Source organism: Oxyura jamaicensis, chromosome 4 (genome assembly GCF_011077185.1).
Source record: "Oxyura jamaicensis isolate SHBP4307 breed ruddy duck chromosome 4, BPBGC_Ojam_1.0, whole genome shotgun sequence".
Taxonomy (NCBI): Eukaryota; Metazoa; Chordata; class Aves; order Anseriformes; family Anatidae; genus Oxyura; species Oxyura jamaicensis.
The window spans coordinates 66535184-66552266 of record NC_048896.1 but is presented as its reverse complement, the minus strand read 5'-3'; the positions used below and the strand labels follow the sequence as shown (position 1 = coordinate 66552266).

General features: G+C 39.2%; 1 protein-coding gene across 4 annotated transcripts in view; it reads left to right on the top strand.

Moving 5' to 3' along the window:
• Nucleotides 1–13555: 13555 nt before the first annotated feature.
• Nucleotides 13556–17083, top strand: part of MTHFD2L (methylenetetrahydrofolate dehydrogenase (NADP+ dependent) 2 like) — a 47487-nt gene continuing 43959 nt past the window's right edge. The window contains exon 1 of one of the 4 annotated variants that reach the window (XM_035324007.1): nucleotides 13556–13766. In XM_035324007.1, coding sequence (XP_035179898.1) covers nucleotides 13642–13766 — 125 coding nt within the window. In that variant the 5' untranslated portion in view covers nucleotides 13556–13641. The remainder of the gene's footprint in view (nucleotides 13767–17083) is intronic. The other 3 variants (XM_035324008.1, XM_035324010.1, XM_035324009.1) reach the window with 3 other exon arrangements.

Genomic DNA, 17083 nt, shown 5'->3' with positions numbered 1-17083 from the left:
AAACTACGAGCAAACGTAGCCTGCAGATGCTTTTGTCTCATGATTGCCATATATAAATACTAAATGCTAAATACTTGTCCTGTGAATGAACTCATCAGCATTTTCTGTGAATAGCTTACTGAACGATGGAAAATACCAGTTCTCCCTCCTTCTGTGCAATAGCAGTTTTTCATTTCAGGGTTTTTCCAAAGGCACACCCTATTTACGAGTCATCATCTCTCAAATATTAGCAAAGTTTTCCTTACATAGCACATAAATAGTAGTAATTGCAATGGCAGGAAGGTATTATATGCCTTAAACCCAGCATTGGACAGGAACTGGGTAGCAGGTTCTGATCAAGTTTGGCTGCCATCTCTCCTGACATTCTATTTTTCTGTGGGGGTTTACAGTGTTGTTAGAGAAATTATTTTTGAGACTAAATTGACCACATGCTTACTCTGGAGGATTTTCATACGTGGAAGGTTTTAGTCACATCTTTTGATGACAGCTGAGTTGTATCTGAAAGTACAAGTACCCCCTGACACACATTTATCCCCCTAGTAATGTTGTGGTTGGATAGAAGACTAAAGATTGAAACGAGCAACATCAGAGCTGCCATGTCTTAAAGACCTACTTAGACAAAACCCTAGTCTAACGTGGAGATGGATTGCGGAATAAAGAAGAAAAATAATAATGATTTAAGATAAAAGGTTCAAAATAGCCTCAAGAACTTCCTCGAATGTCATTCATGACTTCTAAAATGTCATTTTTAGAAGTGATGTAAGCATATAAAAGTCTAAGCCAGACAAAAAGCCGGTTGAGTCTACATGGGTGAGTGAGCTCATGGGTTATGAACTTAAAGCATGAGCTTACTGGTATCACTAACTGATGGCACTGATTTTGAAATACAGATGGCTTGTTCCAGTTCATACTTACTACTCTGCAAGTAAGAAAAAAAACAGGTTCACATCTGTAGCAATCCCAATACAATTAGTAATATCACAGTTACACCGTTCTAGTTTGGCTTCATGCTTCTCTGTTTAGAAAAGCAAGGTGTCACTTCCAGAACAAGTAGAGTTTTTACAGTGTTATTAGACATGGACATTAAAGTTTATCAACTGTTTTGAACTTTTAACACCCTTACTAACTGCACCAGGAACACCTTAGGTTGGCTCAGCGCTTGAGAGTGTTGCTCTCTGAAGCTTTAGATGATTCTGTTGAAGTGCATCAATTCAAAGAGTATCAGAATCATTCGAATCCTACATAATGGCTTACAGTTTAGAAAATAGCTATCGTCTTCTGCTTTAACACCTACCCAGAAAGTTAAATAGTGTAACTGTATTTACAAAACTGAGAAACTAACAATAAAATAATCTGATTTTTTTGATTTGTTATACTGACAGAGCCCATATGCTTCAACTTCAGCAACAGAATCCTGCTGTAAATATCTTGTGGTTTCAGACACTGAGAGTTTATTTCCTTTCTGGCTAAGTTTATCCAGAGCAGGATAAATCACATGTATGTTATTCTTATCTTTATGTGCTTAAAACCCTTTGCTTGACATTCAGGACCTGAAGAAGCTGCAATTCAGATCAGTTTCCTTCATGCTTCTGAAACATACATTAAAGAGTGGCATAAAAAATCTTAAGCTTTTAACTGTATAAGGAATAGAAAAAGACTTTTTCCGCATCAGCAGATATTTAGTTTTATCTATATTCAGAATGGTAAAAAAGCGTTGAGTCATCTAGGAACATGGAAGGAATTTGCTCCCTGACTCAGTTGTGTTACTCAAATAGTAACGTGAAAGCAAATTTAAAAATAAAACAAACAACAAAGCAAGCAAACAAACAAACATTATTTTGCCCAGGACAGTGTTTTTGACTAAGATAAGAAAGCCTGTGCTGTCAGGAAAAGTTGCATCTTTGGCGAGGGGGTGCAGTGGAGCATGACAGCACCAACACTGCTGCTTGCGTCCCTCTGGAAAGCTACCCTGGAGATTCGTGCTGCAAGAAGCCACGGCAAAGACTGCTGATCCATAAGGAGTATTTTTGTTCTGCCAGCACATCTACCTCACATGCTGGACACAACTTATTTAAAAGCTTGTCTGCGTGTTAGGGCTTATGCCCCTATAGTTATGTTCCCAGAGGTTTTTTAGGGTGCAGTTGTGTCTGCCCTCAACTTCTCAAGAGGAAATTGAAAGGATTTTGTAAGTAGCTGTCAAATTCCAGACATTATCCACTGCTGTGCCACTACCACAAAGTTGGAAAGGCTGAAGAAAGTGAAAATATATAGCTGTATAGCACAGCTGGTTGGAGCTGAACATTGTGTAGGTGACTGATACTTGTGTTTTTTAGGAAATATCCACTGTGGTCAGATTGTGTAAATTAGGTAATTGCAGAATTTTTCTAATTCATTTTCAAGAGGGATTTAAAATAAATGCCTCTTGTTCTCTCTACACACATACTATTCAACAGCTCTCTACACACAATATTTTTAAACCAGAGAATGCATACCCATGTAAATGTGCTTGTTCATTATCTTTTATGCAAATTTATTAACCTTAATTCCACAGAATTTAATGTACCCCAACATAAAACCTTGCCCTAAATTTAACTTTACCATTCATATTTCTTAGAATTACTGGACCTCAATGCTGAAAACCCCAGCACTTTATATTTAAGACCACAAGTGGCGCCAAATCATGCAGTTGACCTTAATAGAACAGCTAATTCTTTCCCAGTTCAGCTGGAGCTGTCTTGAAGGAGTTCAGCTAGTCTCCACAGCAAATTTCCCTCTGTGTTTAATGGATCATTCCTGCCCACCCAAGCCAGGAACCACAGACTGCAAAATAAAAGATTCACATATCCTGCTTACATTTAAATACAGTCAAATCATTGCCAATGTCCCTTGCAATTAAAAAACTATACTAGTTCCTAAAAGCTATTTAGGAACACCATGACTCCAACACAGAGCGCATAGCATCCCCACATGAATTACACTCCTACCTTTTGCCTTGACAACCATCTTTACCTAGTCATTCATACTTTTTATAAATCTCTAGCAGCAAAAAGGTCTGCTGGCATAAGTTTTACACATCATCTCGCAAATCTTTCTGCACACACAGGCAGTAGTTAAGTCAGTAGGACAGAGATGAGGACAGAGGTACAGTCCAGGAGTATAGAACTGGGTCTTAGGAGTAACACTAGGGTTTTTAAAGAGCTGAGCTGAGTGCGCACCAGTTCTTTCCGAAGTCATAAGAATCATGTGAGGCCTGATATTCAGGTGTCTTACTTCAAAGCTTTTCTGTTGTGGCAAGCCCTCTTTAAAATGTAAGAGACACTCTGCGTTTTGAATCTCCTTTGGAGATAAAAACAGGATTAGATGGACATTAAGGAAAGTTACTTGTGCTGAACAGCCAGAAGAACTACTCAGTTCATTCAAAACGAGCAGTCTTGCACAGAAAAGTAAATAGAGGACTTTTTTATCACATCAACACACTCAGTTCCCTACTCTGTCCCATTTGTCTGCTACAGAGTGGATTGATTCCTGCACAAAACATTCAGATGTAGCTGTCATGCCAAATGCACACACCCTACCTTAAACAGACATTGGGCAAAATAGAACAGCTCCCATTATTCTCTTGGATCAGTGCCACTTGCCTGGTTACTACATCTGTTGAAGCCTGATAAGGCATTATGTGGTTATGACAAATACAACAATACAGAAACAATTATGAAATAAACTACACTCTCCTCCTCTTTGTGTAACCTGCAGTTTACTTACTTCTTGTTCAGTTTATTTTCACAATTACCCTGAAGTGATTTGCTTAAAAGCATTCAGGGTTTAATACACACAACTTTTATCACATGGATTTACTGTGATAGAGGCTCCACAGGGCATGCCAGACGGATGCATGGCTGCTTGGTTTATCGCGTGAGGGGCAGGAAAGCCCCAAATCCAGTCCTTTAGGTTAGACTGACAAACACGGCTTTCCTGGGAGACCACTGCAATAGCCCTATGAGTGTAGGAAATGCTTCTATTTAGAGCAATGCCACAATAAGACATTTATACTGAAAGGCCACTAAAGGAAGTAGCCCACATTTAATCTCTTGTCTTAATGCCTCAGAATTACACAGATGTGCTCAGAGGCCTGATTGCAGCAAACAGCTGGAAACCAAAGAAAGGTGGTTAATCACATAACATGTGGCTAAGTCATAGCCAAGGATGTTGCAAATATTAGGAGCTTACAAGTGTCTCCTATGGATAATGTGTAGATACATGGAAAAAAAAAATCTAAAGACTAGCTCAGTAAGTATGTGGAACATGAGCTGTTGGTAGTACAGGGGCAATTCTGGGAAATTCTTGCCCCATACTTGGTCTATTCTTTCCCAGAAGTAAGTAAGTTTTTAGCTACAATCAAAGGAGACAAGGCCAGGCTGGATGGGTCTTCAATCCTATCTGGAGCGGCTGTTCTTGTGAAATTAATGTGTACTTCACTCAGCAGTCTGCTACAGTTAAGAGAAGTTGGATTTAGTCCCTCCTCATCTCTCTTGTGGAAAACAGGCACAGGTATAGGTGATGTCTTACTGTGTTGCAACACCAAAGCACTCTGTGTTTTGATAAACCGGGAGAGAACAAACCCAGCTGTTACCATCACTGGCACTTGGGAACTACCACAGGTAAGCAACCTCCGTCCCCAACCTTGGCATCACCAATCCACACCCATGAATATGCTGTGTGTTCTCCTGCCTTCTGCCCCACCATTCCTTTCCTGCAATTCATAGGCGACCTGAGATTTCTGCTCCTTGTCCACACCCTTGAGAAAGTCCTGCCTGCACTGGCCACCACTCAACAGACTTTAGTGCACCAGTGTCCTGTTAGCAATGCTGTCTCAGAAGTAGCACAAATTCCAGACAGAGCTACATCCAGTTTCATTTGACCACTTGACTTTGCTGTTTGCAAAATCGCAAGTCTCCAAGGCAGAATTTTTACTTTGACTACCTGGTGCACATCAAAGAGTGAGGCAAAAAAATCTGCCAACAACCAGTTTCCCTAAAGAGCTGACAGAGGTAATTTACCACTTGGAACAGCTGCTAGTTTGTATGTTGTTTTTGAAAATTGTGGATCAGTGAAGACTGCTGCAATTCTTCCTTCCTCCTCTATGTCATATGTTTTCTTCACATACGAGCTAATCTACTAAAACAGCAATGGAAATACATGTTCTTGTGCAACCCTGGACTTTTGCCTCCCACCCAGCTTGCAGCATGGGACTATATTGCCCAACAATAAATGCTAGGAAAACAAGACATAAAAAGCCTCCCTTTTTTCAGTCTCCATGCGACCTAGGACCTTCTGTCATCAGTTCTTGCAACTCTAAAAGTACTAAGCATAAAGAAAGATAGGCCTGACTATACTCTCCAAACTTCAAATATATGCCTATATATTATATATATATGTGTGTGTCAAACACACACAGTCACATTAAGCCTAATTTTGCAATTTAAAACTTGCAGCTGTTTTTCATGGCATGAAACATGGAACTGGAAGGAGGGTTTCCATTTAAAGTTCCAGCTTTGGGTGATTACTGTGATAGTCTTTGCACAGTTTTGTAATAAACTTGATTAGCTAAAAAAGGGAAAAAAAATAAAAGAAAAAAGAAAAAGAAAAAAAGATATTTCAAGGAACAGCTAGGAAACTGTTTTGTTATCCACAGTTGCAGACTCTGGAAGCAGAATACTTTGAGAAATTAGAAATTACTTACTCTAGAGGAGTGCTCAACGGTGGTTACTACTACCATATGAATCATGGAATCATTTCGGTTGGAAGAGATCTTCAGGGTCACCAAGTTCAACCTGACCTACTGAGTCCCATCACCAAACCATGTCCCTTAGTGCCATGGTCACACATCTCTTAAATACGTCCAGGATGGGGACTCCACCACTTTGCCTGGGCCCCCATTCCAATCCTTAACCACCTCCTCCATGATGAAATTCCTACTAATATCCAATCTTAACCTCCCCTGGCACTACTTGAAACCATTTCCTCATGTCCCATCCCTTGTCACCTGAGAAAAGAGACTTACACTCTCCTTGCTGCAACCTCCTTCCACCTAGTTGTAAAGACTTGATGAAGTCTCACCTCAACCTCCTTTTCTCCAGACTAAACAACTCCATTCCTCCTCATAACTCTTCTCTTCCAGTTTTTTTCACCAGCCACATTGATTTTCCTTGCACATGCTCAAGTAACTCAGTGTCCTTGTGTCCTCAGTGTCCTCAGGAGCCCCAAACTGAACACAGTGTTCACGATGCAGTCTCACCAGTGCCACGTACAACAGGACAATCCCTAGTCCCATTGGCCACACTATTCCCGATGCAGGCCAGGATGCCATCGGCGTTCTAGGTTACCTGAGCACACCACTTGCTCCAGTTCTGAAAATTAAATGCTGAGTTTGCAGCACTTAAAATTGCTCCAAATTTGCATTTCAGAGTTTTCACCTGGAGGTAAATAAAACTTTAAAAATAGCAATAGCTGGTAACTGTAGTACCCGTACATGAATCAGAAACAAAATAAAGACATTTTCTGTTATTTTCACCCCAGGGATGGAAACTAGGAGAAATTAGAGACAGAAACAATCTTGGAAATTAGTGAGTCCATCTCTCTGGCAAGAGCGAATTGAGAAGAAGTAATCCTCCATAGCTACTCCAGACACTCCCAAGATAATTAACTACAGAGCACTGCTAACACTATTTTGGCTGGAGTTAAGAGGTTAGTTTTGGCTTCTGTGTTCCTGAACTAAGCTGCATTCCCTGGAAATGGGATGTTAAGTCAGAACCTAGAGAGATTTCAAAAGCATGGGGCATACTGTAGCTATCACCTGGTTTAAATTAACTTCTTTTCCTTTTTAAGCCATGAATTTAATTCCCAATCAATTGTTTTTCCTTGCCTCTTTGGAGCCTTCCCCCTCAGCACAGTCAGTGTCATAATGTGTCCGTTCTCTGCAATGACCTCTGTAGGAAGCCAGGATAATTTCTTGTAAAGAACACTCAATTTAGCCTTAAAAATAGAGGGATGCCTGCTTCAGTGAAGATGCATTCATCCTCTTCGACACAGAAAGTATCTCTCAAAATGAGCTGAACAGCTCGTAGAAATTCACTGGACAAACTAGCAACAATTATTATAGGCTTTGGTTTTTGCTTTTTTTTTTTTTTTTGCCAGTACTATTTCAGTGAAGTAGCAAAACACATTCTCAGTGAAGGCCTTGTAGTTAAAGGGGTTTCCTTTCCAGAGTCAGGCTAAGCAAAAAAAAGCAGGTTCTTATGCTCTGCACAGAGATGGTTTTGCACAGAGAAGATAAAACATCTTTGTTTTCTATGTGAAACAGCTGGCATCATAAGCAAAAGTCATCCACTAACCTAAGAGAACTATACTAAGGATAAATTTGTCCTTATCTTTCCTGATTGGTGCGTTGGCATAAATACGACTTTTCAGCCCAGCCCAGAGTTTCCTTAGTAATCCTCTCACCTGCTAGCAGCACAGCTTTACTTCTGATACCTACCCAAAGTATGTAATCTCAGGTACGATGCTCTACTTGATACCTATATTTGTTGCTCCTCATCAATGGATTGTTGATAAGTATTTCTAGGATGTTTTGCATACATTCTTCTATAACTTTTATTATATTGGTGACCTTTCAATAAAGTGCTGGATTCATATCAGTCTCCAGAAAAACACTTTCTGTAGTACCTAGACAATAAATATAATATACGCCACAACAGCTGTTTTTTTTTTTTCAAGAAGTTGGCTACTCCTCTCCTCCTCATTGAATATTAACTTTAAATTAAGTCTGTAACTAAATCTAAATTAAAATGGCAAATAGTCCAGTTTGAAGAACAAGGAAAATCTAATTATATGAAGTTTTTTTAAAATACAAAGAAAACAAAAGTAGATCCTGAGAAACACACTGATTACAGACTTGCTTTTAAAAGACCAATTTATTCCTTGTCGAGCCATATTGGTGTTATATACCAGATTGCACTTTGATTTTGACCAGTGTTTTCTGCTTTCCAGGAACAGTGCACTCATCATCATAAGTGTATTAAACCATATTTCTGCTGCCATGCAATCATTTAAGATGGACCTAATTTTTTTTACAGTTAAAGCAAAGCAGAACATGACAAGAAATTTCTTCATAAGTTTTCTCCCATGCCCTTCTCTCAAAGAGAGAACACCCAAGTTCAGCTGCACATATTCATAGATTCTTTTAAGTGCTTTCCAGTAATTCTCCTGGTGATCTCAGATAGCTGCCAGCACACAAGCTCTCCAACAGTGATGCACCCATATCCCTTGGTCCCTGGACTCCGATTTATCAATCCCCATCAGCACATCAAGGTATCTTCCAAGATTAACTTGGCAACTCAATTTAAATCTGCCTCTGTCTTTCTGCAGCCCCCACCCACCACAGTATTTGTATTTTTTTCCCAGATAGCTTTAAGCCCTTTGCAGCCCTGCTCATCATGTTTGATCAGCTACTCACCTCAGCCATAAAAGCATTCTGTTGCGCGTTCAGAAGGAAACACCTCTCAGCCCTCAGAAATGAAACCTGAGAAGGGACGATCTATCCTTGCCTGAAAGGAAAAAAATAGTCAGCAATGGAATTTCAATCCTGTATTAGACAGAAATTTTGTGCCTCTAAAAAAAATAAAAATTCAACAAACCAAAAACCCAGATAAAAAAAGATGAGAACTTTGAACCACTGGCACATTACTGCTGCCAAGTCACTCATTCCCTCCCATAAAAGACGGTGAAACTGTTGAGGAATATAAGGCAATAGTAACTGCAATATGCATGCGACTGGTATTTTAGAGTGTCTATAATTGTGTAGAAGACTTGGGACAGTATATATTTTCATAAGCCAAATGCCATGAGCTTAGAGTCTCATACAGATAACTGTAGCTATACTAACATCTTTTCTAAATTTTTGACATGAAAAAGCTGTTGAAAATTGTGACGTCTTTAGATTTTCCATTTTTTTGAGTGATATAAACAAACTGGAGATAAAGCTACATCCTGGGATGGTGAACAAAAGAATGTTTTGCCAAAAAACGTAGCTGTCTAGTGGCTAGATGAGTTCTAGGGGCTTCAAAAAAAAAGACAGCTGAAGAACAGTTTAGCAAGTGACGAGAATGAAGATAACTACTATGGCTATGCTGGAGACTTCAGTGAAAATTTACTTTGATGTAAACTCAAAACAACATGTGTTCGCTTCAGTAACAGTGCTAACTGTATGAGTATGCTGAAGTCAAAATCAACATTTAATGCTGGTTTTATGTTCTGTTGATGTACGTTGTCAGAAAAACATTTTTCATGGGCATTTTTTTCTGAGAACAACCTGTAATGTAAGACCCATAGGAAGATCCCTTTATCAGAAATAATTTATGCTGTGTCGTTAAACCACATGCTAAGTCTCAGCAATGTTTATTGTTATTCATGATTATTTGGAAATTACATAAAAAGAATACAAATGCAATTAGCATATGTCAACAAAGCTTAAGAGAAGCTTTCCAAGGCTGAAAATCCATGCTTCCGGCTGTTGCACTCATAGCAAGGAGCGGCAGCACTGAGTAGATACCTTGTTTTCACTTGCGCTGAGTTCTAAGTACAGAGCCAAGATATTCAAGAGTTGTGGCAGAGCAAGTATGCAGACTCCTGCAAGTTTACCCAATCTAAACTCGACTGGGAAATCACACCATTTGAGTAGAATCTGCGTATATTTATAGCACATTTTACATTCCTTGCAATTCAAACAGGCTACTTGGTTTCTTTGGCTAAGAATAAAAAACAATGGAAAAGTCAAACTATTATGTATTTTTGCAAATGGACTACAGAACCTGGGTATTGCAGCTATTTAGGAATAGCTATTAGTAATAATAATAGTCATTATTACTAGGTATTAATGGTTTTGTATTAGGATGGACCACTGTGTGATTCAAAATAAAATCAAAATAATTTCCTTTTTTCTCCACCCAAACATGCATTTAGAGGATCCAATAAAGTTTGTGAAAAGCATTATAAATGTATACTGTTGTGGTTAATTATTCCTATTGTATTTAATTTTTAAAAGTAACGCCAGAACCTTTGCTCAAAATTTGATCCCAATCTATCCATAAACTTGAGCACTCTGTGAGGGCTCAAGCCTTCTTGAGTGCTCTGAGAGCATTGATTTACTCCTTTGACATCTAAGAAAGGTATGCCAAAGTAACTAAAATAAAAAATTCTCATTAAAGCAGACTTGGCAAGGTATTTGTTTCTTCAATTCATACCTTAAAACTGCGTACTTGAGCCAATATTTTGCTAAACATGCTGTGTGGACTGGTAGCCTGAAGACTCTTAATAGTTGCAGGACAAGCATACGGAAAAGGGGGTTTGAACGATTGCCTGTGCTTCAAGGTTCATTTTTCTCTTCCAGATCCTAAAAACCATCAGACACCAGTACGAGGCAACAACGTAAAGCGAGACTAACGCGTGGAAGTGCCGCCTCCTGGTGGCTAGTTTCCAGCATGACCTCGAAAACCAGGGAAGAAAAGCAAATCCCTTTGTGCGAGTACGGAAACATTCATCCAGAATATCGGTGTTCTTTAAAAATAGAGGCGAGGGGTGGAGGGGGGTACAGATAGTAAAGAATGTCTGGAAAGTTAAATAAATAAATAAATAAATTTCTTTAAATACAAAGCTACCTAAGAGGAAAAATGTTTTTGTCTTATTTTTTTTCCTAAAGTAAGCCTCATTTTTTTTCTTAAACTAAGACTGTGGTTCTTCTCAGCCTCTTTATCTTATACAAATACACAGCTTCCAGCAGCTGGGAAGACAAAAAAGAGAAGAAAAAAACAGAGCAGTGAACAAAGATATAATATTCCCCCAGGATATAATAAGAAATTATATAAAAATAAAATAATCACATTTTTATTTTTTTTTTTTTTTAAGCTAATTTCCTGATAAGGGTTTTTACAAGATGAGAGAATGGTGATATGGCTTCATACCAAAAAAAATAAATTAAAAAAAAAAAAATCAACTTCCCATTTAGACACAAATAACTATTAAGAGATATTTTTAGGTTGATGGGATTGTTAATACCTACTACTACTTGCTACTACTTTTTATTATTGTAGTATTTATATCAGGTTTTCTATGTAATGTATTCAGTGCACCTTTAACAGTAGTAATATGTTCACTTTTTTGTAGGCTTTGCTCTGGGAGCTGTTAGATTGAAGTGTTGTTACAGCAGACATGGATTTTCAGATTATCCTTTTCCAGGAATGACGGGAAAAGGCAGTGGTGTGAACCACTGATATAAATAGCTTTTTTTTTTTTTTTCTTTTTTCTTTTTTGGTAATTATTAATAGATGTAGCCTCAAGGTCAAGGCTGAGATGGCCAATATGATGCAAAAGTTAATTTAATTAAAAAAAAAAAAAAAAAAAAAGTTGTGATATTTTAGTTTAAAACTTAAATAGGATCTAAGGCCTAACTAAGCACCTATGGACAAGAAAAAAGGTTTCATCCTCATATTACTGGGTATTGAATACCTGGTTTTATATGTCTTTAGGGGTTGATATGAATTGCAGGAGTCCAATTGATATAAAAGATGAGTTTGCAAAATATAGTTTTTCTGTTGTTGTTGTGCTTATCATCACTGAATATAAGAATATACTCACCTGTATTTGCCAAATGCTCTGTAACTCATGTACTTTTGATCTAAAACAGTTTTTCAGTCACAACTGGAATAGCAAATTTTACCAAAAATACTTATCATAAAACCATTTTTCTAGTGTACTAACTAGTGAGAGAAATATTTGTTGGATATTTTGTCTGTGGAAAACTTTAACAGCAACAATTCCAAATTTTGTAATCACGTATACGTCTTACATAAAAAATAAAAAATAAAACGAGTGGACAACCTTCTTCCTTGACAAAAGGAAACTTTTGACAGAATTCTCTTCTCTGTAATACCAATTTTTAGTACTAATGTGTTACTTTTTTTTTTTCCTCAGTTCCCTGTCATGTTCTCTGTTAACCTCTTTAACTTTTATTTCTTTTTATATATTACCTACTCATTATATATATGTGTGTGTATATATATATATATATATCTTTCAAGTAACCTACTTCATTTTCAGGATTACCTGAAAGGAAATAAAAGGAAACACTTTTTTTTTTTTTTTTTTCCTTTCCCAGCAGCACATAAGCATCAGTATTTTGCTTTAGAATCTGATCTAATTATGTCTTAAAGATTTGGTTTCTGTTTAGGACCATAAATTTTCATGAGAATTCCTATATCCTCACATGTTAAGTTCTCTCCAAACAGGGTAGTGACAAAAAATAATCATGGAAATAAAAGATAGTGTTTATAACTGTGTCAATGAATCTCAGATAAGTGTGCTTTTCAAGAAAGCTTTACAATTAATGTAGTACATACTGATGTTGTTGCTACTGTATATAAAATAAGAGATGGCAAGCTAAAGGGGAAGATTTAAATAATATACGCAAGACTGGAAGAGAATAACATTCTAGGATGATACCTCATTAAAAAACAGTACATATATCTTCTGTGTAAGCACCTAAGCCATGGCCCTTATATGACCATCTAAGTGATCAAAAAATTTGCCAGTGCTATAGCAGAAACTGCCATAGTAATCTGTTGTATCATTTGCAAAGCATTCCCTAGGTTCATAAAGGAATTTGCCAACTCTCAGGTAGGCTCAGTACTGCAGGTAAGATTCCTGTTACTTTTCTGGCCTGCTTTGTGTACGCTATTTCAGATCTTGTTTAGTTCTCTTCTGGATGTAGTGAAAAATCTGCAATAAAATATTACAGAAGGCACTAATATATGAATCGCAAGGAAGTCCATGAGATTTCCACTGGGATAACAAGAGGACGTACCTGAGAATTATGCGGGGCATCATACTGCAATGCCTGAAGTGAGGCTACAGTAAGGCTGGTGTCAGCCTCTTTTCTCAGGTGACAAATGATAGCATGCAAGAAAGCAGCCTCAAATTGTGCCGGGGGAGGTTTATATTGGATATTAGGCAGAATTTCTTCACAGTCAGGATGACTGGGCCTTGGAAGGGGCAGCCCAGGGAAGCGGTGGCATCGCTATCCCCAGAGATACTCAAGAAACGTGTGGATGTGGTGCTTAGGGACATGGCTTTATGATTCTGTGGTTTAGCGGTGGACTTGGCCGTGTTAGTGGATGGTTGGTCTCGATGACCTTAAGGGTTTTTTCCACGCTAAACATTTCTGCGATCCTGCGCTTGCCTGAGCAGCTCCGGCTCGCGGCCGGGCTTGGCCACGCCACCTTTTGGCGGGAACAGCAGCTCACAGGATCCAAGCAGGGCAAAACCCAAAGGCGTCGCCCGCCCTTCGTACCTTCTCTTGAGGAGTTCTCCACCTCAAAGCCCTCAGCCCAGCAAGGTGGCATCTTCACCAGAGGCTCAACCTCTCCGTTTTTTAATTTTCCCGGGCAGCCGCCTCGCCTCGCCCCTCAGCCTCGCTGCCCCAGTCAGGGCCTTCGGCGCCTCCTCCGAGCCCGCCCCCGGCCTCGCTACTTGCCCCGTGCTCCTCCCTTCGCCGCCGGGCTGCGGCTGCGCTTCGTGGTCGGCGGGAGGGAAATGGCGGCCGCCGCCTTCTCCTCCTCCGTCTCGCTGCGCCCGTGCTTGGCTCCCCTGAGGAGATGGCGAGCCCTGTCCTGCCCGGCGCCCCGCAGCGCCAGCGGCTCCCCCCGCAGCGCCGCCAGGTACGGCGCGCCTTCGCCTTCCACACCCCGCCGCGGGGTGGGGGTTACACAAAATGCCCCCCCCGAAAAGTGGGGCGGTGACACAAAATGACCCCCCCCCAAAAAAAAAAAAAAAAAAAAAAAAAAAAGTGGGGTGGTGGCCGGCTGCTCCCCGGGGTGACCTGGGCGGGAGAGCCTTTACAGCTCGGCCTTCCTTCCCCCTGCTGGCAGAAATCGGGCTTTTCAGGATTATTTTGCTCCTGGGACCTCCAATTGTGTCTCGATTGTTTTACGCAGAGTTACCTTGTACTAATTTTTTGGCGTCTGACAGGTTGTATAGCGCTATTTTAATGGATGCTGGAGAATTTCTCTCTGAAGGGATGTGTGGTGGTGGGGGTCCATCTTTTTGCATCTCTGCCCTCAGAAGGGCAGGCAGCGTGGTGCCATGGTGCTGCTGTCTTCTGGATGAGTATGAAGAAAAAAATGGGGGAAAAAAACAGAAAGTGGTGTTTGTGTACCTCATATAGCACTGCAGTGTTTGCTGAAAGCTTTGTAGCCTCCGTTTTCAAACATGAAAAGCTGGGTAAGCAGTGTTGTGACAACTGTATTAAGCGTCTTCACCTTCTAGGCATTATGTATGTTTTGTTGGTGCTTGTGATTCTGCTGTTTTTCTGCACAAATGTCTGTGTTTCTGGAACAACGTATTGCTCGCTTCTGTTCTTTGCTGGCAGTAACTGTTTTTTCAATTTCAGGTAAAAGTAGGTGCTCCTATGATAATGCTTTTACTGAGATTTTCATTCAGAAATAAGGTGTATAGAGAGAGTTGAGAAGATCCTGTTGTGAAGCTTCATATGATTCTGGATTTATGGTGTGTATGTGGATTTAAAAGAGTAGCTGGCATCTTGGTATAACGTTTTGTAAGTCACAGGAAAGGTTCAGTACGTGAATTGTAACTTCATGCAGGCTTCAGAGTAAGAGCATCCACGAGCAGGTGGGATGATAGCGGGGCAGGGAGCACAGCTGTGCTTGCTCGCTGACATCCCACCCTGTCAAGTTTTCCATGTGGATATATTTAAAAACAATAATTCGGTTTTGAATGCTTTGGCTAATTTGCTGCAGTATATAATTGTTTTGTATACCCGATGCCTTTCTTGGTGTGATTCTCAAGTAATATTTCCATCGAAGGAGTTAACCTAGATTCTCAGTCTGCTAAGCATCAACGTGTTACAATATTTGCTATCTCTGTATTTGACAGCTGTGAGCATTTTTCCTTGAGCACATGTATATACTGTTTTATTGACATGGAAATAAGCGCGGTGTTTTCATTTTAATCTGTTTTTCTCCCTAGCTTTAAGACTAGCGGAGGAAAGGATTTTTTTTCAGAACTCACCACTGCATTTTTTCCATATGTTGTTAGGGTAATACTTAAAAATCCTTCATGTTCTAACAGCCGTGTGTTTACAAGGTTTAGACATGAGTCCCTCAATAAATCTGGTGTTTGTTGGCTTTATTTGGCCCATATGTTGAGTTGTCACCAAATATTTTCCTTGTTTGGCTACGCTAATAGACAAATATGCATCTCATTAGCATAACCAAGTATTAATTGCAAGTTATTTTAGTCTAGTTGTGTGGCTTCTTATAGATGAGACGATGCAAAACTATTTTTAAATCATTTCTTTGTCTTTTTTTATTCCACTGAATGTTATTCTAGGTGCAGCCTTGTTTTCCCCCCGGGACATAGTACAGAAAGGAGTAATGCGAAATCCTGATCAGATTTGTAGCAGTTGAAAGTCATTCTGACTTTTATCTAAAACAGAAAGCTTTATTTGCTTTTGCAAGTTAGCATGAAATGCGTTAATCTTGGCAAACTAACTCGGCATATGTTAAACACCACCAGTGCTAACTGCCTGTGTTTACAAATACGTGTTAAACCATCAAGCATGTGTAATTGCAGAGAAGGTTCAAATGTCTTTGTTTTGGATATTCGGAGTTCTCAGGCCGAGGAAGTGATTACTGCTGGAGACGTCAACCTTTTATTCTTTTAATAGCTAATCAATTTTTTCTTTTTATACCAGGTCTCTGTACTTTTTTTTTTTTTCTCAGAAAGGTTTTTATTTAATTTAAACCACACTTCTGTTAGACAACAGATATGTAGAAAATAGAAGTAAAATGCTATCATGGGTACTTTTCTTATTTGATGTGTCAAGCTAAATTCAAGTAACAGAAGTTGAAGTTTAACTGAGCACAAGGTGTAAAAATAAGCAATTCTGGGAATTTATTAAAATCTTTGATAAGAAGGGCAATATTGGCTTTCTGCAAGATGATCAGTTGAGATAATATAAGTACTGAAGTAATTCATTTTAGGACCTCTCTAGATGACCTTCATTTGAACTAGCTATTTAAGTATTGAGATTTCAGTTTGTATAACTGAAATATGTATGGGATGGTAGCACAATTCAATACCTGCTGATTGTGCCATACCTAACTGTTGGAAGGAAGAATATAATCCTTATATTATAAGTAATGTAATGGTTATTACACTTGTTTCATTTGTATTTAGATTTGTAAAACCTATAATTTAGGTGCTGGCTGAGATAGGGCAAAGGTTCTACTTCTTGCTTAGATAGTAAGATGGTCTTCAAGGAAGAGCAGAAAAGGGGTTATGTTTGCAGTATGATAGTGACATAAGCTTTCAAATCTGCTGGACAGCCTCTGCAAGGGAACTTTTATAAGAAATGGTGAACATTTCAATCCAAGTGATGGTTGTTGCAGTAGCAACAAGTAGCAAGTAGTAAATTGTGCATGGTCAAGCCTGTGTGGGTAGAGCCAGGTTTGTGATCACCGGCCATGAGTGGATGGTGGTGGGGGGTAGCTTTCTGGCCTGCTACAAATAATAAGATTTAGAGAGATCAGCACCAAAAAAAAAAAATCTTATGTTTTACTTCCCTTTTTTTTTGAGGAGAGAACAGTGCATGTGAAACTTCGCAGGCTATTTGTAATTCTGCGTGGTTCACAGTCAGCCTCCAAAGCAAAGGCTCACAGTTTTAGCTGAGTATTTTTCTCTAAATAATTTTCAGTGAGATTCTCCTTGAGACCTGGAGTAACTTCCATAACAGCATAAATGCATGCGTAATTGTTAGCATCTCACTCCCCAGCACCTTTATGTTATGGATATGGCAAATAGAGCTACACTGTCGAGTGATAAGTTTTTTTTTGTTTTTTTTTTTTACATCTTGAAAGTATCCACGTAGCTATGGGAATGTCAAAAGAGGATAGCTCATTGGAAGTAGGGCCATGCCACACCTTCATGCCATGTTCTGATTTTGCTTTTTTCTTCT